The 7,396-nt window shown below is 45.5% G+C and overlaps 1 protein-coding gene across 2 annotated transcripts; it reads right to left on the reverse strand.

Moving 5' to 3' along the window:
* On the reverse strand, positions 1-7,396 carry sts (steroid sulfatase (microsomal), isozyme S). Of its 2 annotated transcripts, none has more exons than XM_080492587.1 (11): positions 7,269-7,396; positions 6,656-6,796; positions 4,135-4,290; positions 3,075-3,196; positions 2,801-2,923; positions 2,204-2,615; positions 1,928-2,064; positions 1,723-1,860; positions 1,481-1,640; positions 1,218-1,339; positions 1-955 (listed from the first exon to the last, which is right to left on the reverse strand). In XM_080492587.1, exons 3-11 carry the CDS (start codon positions 4,287-4,289, stop codon positions 615-617), a joined length of 1,710 nt encoding a protein of 569 aa, XP_080348713.1. In that variant the 5' UTR covers position 4,290; positions 6,656-6,796; positions 7,269-7,396; the 3' UTR covers positions 1-614. The 2 variants fall into 2 exon arrangements, with proteins under 2 accessions (XP_080348713.1, XP_080348714.1); XM_080492588.1 differs by lacking the exon at positions 7,269-7,396 and adding an exon at positions 6,909-7,134.

Here is a 7,396-nt window from a genome sequence, read left to right on the forward strand (position 1 = left end):
TACTTTCTGTAATATTGATCTTTATTGATATTGACCTATACATCCACAGATCGGAATAAAAACCTTTGAATTTCTCCAGATAAACAAACACACACGTAGACAGTGGATTGTGAAAAAAGAATAATGAATGTGCTTTGTAGTTTTGTGTTCGTCGCTTCAGAAGATCCACTGAGTCACTACATGACCTGTAACATTTCACATTACTGACAAACTCTCCTGTGTGAGTGTTCGTCAGTCGAAATCACATTTTCAACAGTTTACAGTCACAAAACAATCAAATCTCCAGTTTCATTAAAAAAAAAAACTGAAGTAAAAACAAGGTGACAGGAGAGAGGACGTCTCTGAATCCTCCTGCAGATCGTCACAAATAAAGTTTCTCAGATTCAAATCAAAATACACAGAAATAGTTTCTATAAATGCCCTAAAAAACTCTGATATTTACATTCCAAGTGCAGTAATTTCCTGTTTTCTGGAGGCTGCACGCTGTGAAACATCAGAGTTCATGAAAAGTGGATGAATTATATTTGTTTCTAATGAATCTTTGAATCAATCTTCATAACTTGAGCTTTGTTTTTACTCTTTAAACTTTCTTTATTTTTAAATGTGCGGTGCTGCTAGCAGTGGCAGAGGCGGCTGAAGGAGGAGCAGCAGGGCTGTAACCACGGCTTCCACATCAGCTTGTCGGGGCTCAGCTGGCTCTCCACCGGGACCAGCCCGCCCTCGTGCGTCTCCACCGCCTGGTGCATCGCCGCCAGGACGGCGTGGAAGGCGGGCTCGGTGTGCGGGGTCAGCGGCGTGCTCTCGGACGGGTCTCTGGAGAGGTCGAAGAGCAGCGGCGGGCGGTGGAAGGTGACGGCCTCTGGGGTGCAGAAGCAGACGTGAGTGTGGAAGCAGCCGTGGCCGTCGGGCGGGCTCAAGTCTGGAGTGAAGAAGAACGCTTTCCACACGGAGCTGCCTGCACACACACACACACACACACACACACACACACACACACACACACACACACACACACACACACCATATAGTTACATAAAAGCTAAAATGAATAAAAACAGTTTTACGGTCAAACAACACGGTGACTTTTTGTTCTTCTGCTTCATTTCATATTTTCTTTGTTTCCTGATTTCACTCATTTGAGGTTCGTTGCGTCTCTGAATGTCCAGTTTATCAGTCTGGTGGACTTTGGTCGTCAATAGTTGGAGTGGTTGACTCACTGTTCCTGGGCTTCCAGCGCACGGCGTTCAGGTAGGCGTTGCAGTAATGGAAGAGAAACTCGTGTTTGGAGGTTTCAGCTCGGCTTTCTAGCAGGTCCATCAGGTCGTGGCCGTCGATGTGCCTGGACACACACACACACACAGACACTAAGCAGTATCCTGCAGGTGGACCTGGACCTGGACCTGGACCTGGACCTGGACCTGGACCTGGACCTGGACCTGGACCTGGACCTGGACCTGGACCTGGACCTGGACCAGCTCACCTGTCCGGAGGCGGCTCCGCCCCACTCAGCCGCACCACGGTGGGGAACAAGTCCATGTTGCTGGTGGGCTCGTCGATCTCTCGCCCCTCCGGGATCCTCCCGGGCCAGCGTACGATTCCGGGGACCCGGATCCCCCCCTCCCAGTTCATGGATTTACCTCCTGCTCCGACACCAAGACACGAAGCGAGACATTTTACAAGGTTCCAGCCGTCTGAGGCACGTTGCAGGAGTTAGATGAGAACCTCGATAGATCCCGTTGGATCCCCGGTGGATCTCCCCTCGGACCGACACCTCCTCCAGGTGAGCGCCCTGGTCGGACGTCAGGTAAACCAGAGTGTTTCCTCCCAGCCGGAGTCCGTCCAGCGTGTCCACGATCCGACCTGAGAACACACCCAGCTCAGTGAACAACGTCCCTCCTTTTTCTTCTGGATGACTCCGCTGACCCACCGACGCTCCAGTCCACCTCCTGGACGGCGTCTCCGTAGAGGCCGTGGCGGCTTGTCCCTCTGAACGCCTCCGAAGCAAACATGGCCGTGTGTACTTGGAGGAACGCCACGAACAGGAGAAAAGGTCGCTCGGAGTTCCTGCACAGACACAGAAGACTCAGGATAAACGCTTGGTTCTCAGAGCGAGAGTTTCACTACTTTCTAGTAAAGCTGCTGGAGGTGGAGACTTCTGGGAGACCTTCACCACACTCTTCATCACCAACATTCTTTCTCTCACCTCTGGATGAAGTCCACAGCTTCCTGGGTCATCTTCTGCGTCAGGTTCTCGGAGGAGAACGGCTGCTCCTCGATCACGTGGCCTCTCATCAGAACGCAGTTCAAGTGAGGGATGATGCAGAGGAACCCCACCACCGCGGCAAGCACGGCGAGGACGGCGGGCAGCAGGACGACAGCCAGCCGCCGGCTCACCGGCATCACCCCGCTGCAGTGGAGAACCGCCACGGAGAGCAGGACCGCCGCCGCCGTCCTCATGGGCAGATACTTGTGGAGCTGGAAGACGGTGCCATGTCCCGGCTGGCAGTCCCTCAGGTTGGTCAGAGGGATGCCAAAGAAGTGCGTGAAGCCGTGAGCGGCGGGGTGGTGACAGTGATCCTCGCTGCTCTCGCAGTTCAGCCCGAGGTGCCACTTTCCTGTCGTCAGGACGGAACCGCACATCAAGAACCAGAGAACCACAAAAGTCTTTTCCTCAGCACTCAAATGGAGACACACGACGACCTGAGGCCGCAGTGAAGAACTACGGTTCACGTCTTCCTAGTTGGTTTTTTGTCTTTCGACACATCAGCTTTAACAGAAATCGCCAGAGGAGCAGCGTTACCGATCAGCGCCGTCTCGTAGCCTTGCTGCTGGGCCATCTTCGCAAAGGTGATCTCCTCTGCAGGAAGACCGCCGGACGACCCGGTGAAGAAGAAGACTCCCGGTCTGAAGTGACCGGCCATCCCTGCAAGGGATTGGAGGGGGATTAACCAGATTAACATCAATTTTGAGCCGTTTCAACTAATGTGGAAAATGTGCTCAAATTTCAAGTTCAAACGTTAAAAATGCAAGTTTATACAGTAAAACCAGAGTCCACATGACGAGGACTGACTGACCTGATCGGACCGGGTAGCGCCCGGTGAGGAACGCTGCCCGGCTGGGCGTGCACAGGCTGGCTGCAGCGATGTGCTGAGTCAGCTTCACGCCCTGCTGGGCCAGCCGGTCCATGTTGGGGGTCCTGTCAGTCATTAACACAGAACATGAAGGATCAGGATCCCAGGACGAGTCCCATCAGACCTCTGTAAACCTGCCAGAAGCTACGGTGCCCATGGTTCTTACTTTTTTGCTTAAAGTGTGGAAATCCATGTTTTTTACAACAATTGGTCAAACAAGTGATTATTGAAATGAACATCAAATGGTCAACTTTATTTTGTTTAGATTGTTTTCAACAGATCTTTGATTAATGTTTTTCTACCATTAATGTGAACCTGTTTGTCCTATTTCAGGGGGGATTAAGTGGTTATTATGCCAACATTTTATTTGAGCTTCTGCTCTATTAAACCAAGTTGACTCCAAATTACAAGACAAAAACAGCCGCAAAATGTAAAAAAATTGTCGTATCTTTGTTTTCCTATAATGCAGCAGAAATAGTCCTGATGCAATGATAAAAGATATATTTATGACTATAAAGAAATAACCACAATACATGTGAGCAGAAAGTGAAATACCTCCCAGATCACCACATTGCAAATATTTTGTGAACCTAATGTTAATTTTAATAACATAATAAAACAGAAATGATTCCAGTCATCGAAAGAGTCTCATTCAGACATCAGGAGACATATTCTATTACTTCTTTCCACACTTTGCTGCATCATCATGCAGCTTTTCCAGAGACTGAAGCTTTTGCAGCACTGAGTTGACTGACTTCAGTTCAAACTTAATTAAACTAGGTAAAATGAAAAATCAGTTTCTCTCCAATAAAACATGAAAAGTCAAAGTGCCAATGCTTTCCTGGGAGTAGGAAGTCTTTGGCTTCAGGACAAACTCCACGGCTCGACAAGTACAGGAAAGACATTCTTATAACAAATTGTCTCCACCGGTTGGTGGAGGCGTCTCCCTACAGAGAATCAAAGGACTCGAATAACAGGAACTTTTAAGTGTGAACGTCTTTACCTCAGTGTCTTATTGCCGTAACATCCCAGATCTCCGATTCCCAGATCGTCCACCATCATCAGGACAAAGTTTGGTTTGTTCCCCTGAAGAGGCTCCGCGCTCAGCTGCAGCAGCTGCAGCAGCAGGGAGCACAGCAGGCAGCACCAGGACCTCATTCTGCTCAAGACAAGGAGGTTAACTCAACTTAACCGTTTCATTTATCACGATCAAAAGAAAGTATGTGTAATTTCAGCAGAGACGAAGTGAAATGTCAAAAAAAACCTCTAATAAATAAGATATATTTGTTTATTGTGGTTTGATCCTCAGCGTGTTTTATTCTTCTAGCTCAGTTTAAACTCCTTAGAAGCCACATTTCATCTGCAGTGAAAGTAAAGTTGAGCTTGTTTTGTGTTTTTTAGCAGCTTGAGATTAAACCAGGACTTTGACCCAGTGAGGAGAAGATAGATGAGCGCAGGAATATGCTATCAGGACTCAGCTGCTGAAAGTCCGAACAAATGAACAACTGGCACTGAAAATAACATCCATCATGTTTGACCTGTGCTGATTGGAGAAAGTTGTTGAAAAACTGTTAACTCGGTGAAGAAAAGTTGTCAGTTAAAAGAAAAAACCCAACCAACTTTCTTTCACAGTTCAATTAAAAATGAATAATGCTGTCAAAATATACATTTCTCCACATTTTGCCCATTTCAAAAAAACTCATCTACTCACTTACAGGGTTGCCAGATCTGTCAGTTTCCAGCCCAAACACAGGATAAAACCCAATGAAAAGAGCAAAGATCACAACCTTTCCAGAAACTCCTGTTAAAATCATAAATCTACCACATGGAGATGGAATAAATAAACAAAACTTCCCAACAGAAAAGGGGAAACACAAACAGGATGTGCGTGCATGCAAACAAACCATGGCAACCGAAATAATAATAAATGAATAATCTTCCAAAAGATTAAAGTCTGCTGAAACATTTTATTATAATCTATTTTCTTCAAAGTTTTCCGTGGGAGAGATGAGAAGAGAGAGAGGCAGGTGTGTCAGCATCGGTTAACCGACCCTGGGTGGGAATTCCTCCAGTCTGAGTCCGTCCATCAGTCCCAGTATAGTCAGCAGATCATAGTTAAATCAATTTCTCTTACACATAATAGCCATTTCAACCAGTATTTCTCAGCTTTGTTGCCACGGAGTCTTTGGGAGAATGTCTTTTTCAAAAGGTACTTATCCTGGGAATTTAAGTCAGATGGGAGTTTACATAAATATACTGTTTGAAAGTCACAACCAAGAACTGCTTTAATTTCTTTGATTACTTTCGAGCAGTAAAGTTGGACTCCAGGGCAGCCATCATATTATTACATTGTCTCCAGCAATGTCCCAATTCAGTTCTGGCACTCTGTTGATACTTTCTTTTCAGGGTTGTGAAAAACCTGATAATATTCCTCCATGTGAATTCCCTCCATTGCCCTGAACTGGTGGTGGAGGAAATAATCGGACATACCTTTAACCACTCAGGATTTTCCAGTGTTATATTTGATTCCTTCTCCCAACTACGTTTAATATAAATGGTTGAAATTTGTTTATAGGATTGCAGGCATAAATAGAAAGCACTCTCTTATAGCTTCTCCCTTTATAAGCATTGATGATGTTTATGAGGTCCCTGTCATAATTCTCAAGTGTTTTATTGTTCTTGTAAAAATGGTGTCTGAGCTGTAGTTATGTGTAGAAATCCTATTTGTATTAATTGTGTTTTCATTGCAGGTGTCGGAAACTGTCCAACCCAGTATCAGATGAAATGACACAATATGAAGTAATACCTTTACGAGTTATTTCTTTAAATCACAAATCAAGCTGTGCAGGTTTGAAGTCTCCATCATCTTCAACCCACCTCAATAATTGTACATTCCTTTCTCAGTGTAAATTGCAGACCTCTTTGAACCAGATGTTGTGGGAAGCTTTTGTAAGGTTACTTAAATCATTTGAGTGCATCGTTGTGCTGAAACATTTTAAACATATAAACAACCAGAAGTCTTCAGCAGATGGTTTGATGTCAGTAAAGGTGCAAAGCTTCTCAAACTTGTTTAATATATCATGAAAGTACTTTACTTTCTCAGGAGCATTTTATAAAACAAAACAGCCTAATGTTATGAAAAACGGTTTAAAACTTCACCAAGATGCAAAATGTGACCTTTTATCCAGTTCAACGTGTTCAAAACAAACTACAAGCGGAAAACTGCAAAACCTGGCAACCCTGCCCAGCATATGACGACAGACTAAACGATACAGCTGATTGGCTGCTGCCGGCGTCCATCACAACCTAGGCCAATCAGAATGCGAACTGTTGATCCCGCCCACGTGTTCTGTAAGTGGAGCGTGGAGAAGGGGCGGGATTTAATCCTCCAAAATATCCCAAAATACAAACACAATTAATCAAACGTATTTTATAAACCGGGTTAAATAACGGCAGCTCCGACATTTACCGCAGACTTTACGTTAAAACCAGGACAATGTTGAGTAATTGTTGTTTTAGCTCACCGTTTGTTTGAGTTCAGTGTTTCTCTCGTTACATCCACGGTGCAGAGCGGATGAAGTCTCCCCCCGCTAGAGCGACCAGAAGTCAAGCGTTTCCCGTGTGGACTTTCAAATTAAAAGCGCTTCTAACTGACATCAACTGAACTGCAGGAGACAGAAATATGTGAATAGGGAAGTTATTACTGACATCTCTCTTCAATTCTTCCAGTTCAAATGTTTTAAAACAAACATTCCAAAGCAGTTTAATAGATGTTACACAGGAACGTCTGAGAGGATCTGGATCCTTGTTGAAGCTGATTCGTGGTTCTAGAAGCTGAACCGGCTGGGCATCATCTTGTTTTGTGTTCTGAGAGTCAGCAGATGTTTGTCAGCTCCGACTCGCCCTAAGCTACATGTAACACTCCATAAAACCCACAGGAGTCCTGAGCCAGCTCACACACACACACACGCACACAAACACACACGCACACACACACACACACTGTGCGTGTGTGTGTGTGACCATGAAAGACCATGAAAGGCATGTGCAGCCTGCAGCAGTGATGTGGAGCAGAAGCAGGGCAGCGTGTGCACGAACACAACACCAAACAACAGCAAACAAAAAGTGATGACTCACACTCAGATCAGTCATTAGTGTCTAGAGTCTAGATCTGTGTAGAATCTGTGGGTTTCTGCAACCGAGCCTCTTCATAGTTCAACTATTTGTTCCAGTTTCTGTTCGTTACCTTGTTCCTGTAACTGTTG

Source organism: Lipophrys pholis (genome assembly GCF_963383615.2).
Source record: "Lipophrys pholis genome assembly, chromosome: 23".
NCBI classification, from domain to species: domain Eukaryota; kingdom Metazoa; phylum Chordata; class Actinopteri; order Blenniiformes; family Blenniidae; genus Lipophrys; species Lipophrys pholis.

What these genes read in the sequence shown, in the direction of transcription:
- sts (XM_080492587.1), bottom strand. Translation starts at nt 4,289, where the DNA reads ATGAGGTCCTGGTGCTGCCTGCTGTGCTCCCTGCTGCTGCAGCTGCTG. An exon ending in GCGCTACCCGGTCCGATCAG is followed by an intron (nt 2,924 to 3,074) that starts GTCAGTCAGTCC and finishes AATCCCTTGCAG; the next exon opens with GGATGGCCGGTCACTTCAGA. An exon ending in CTACGAGACGGCGCTGATCG is followed by an intron (nt 2,616 to 2,800) that starts GTAACGCTGCTC and finishes TCCTGACGACAG; the next exon opens with GAAAGTGGCACCTCGGGCTG.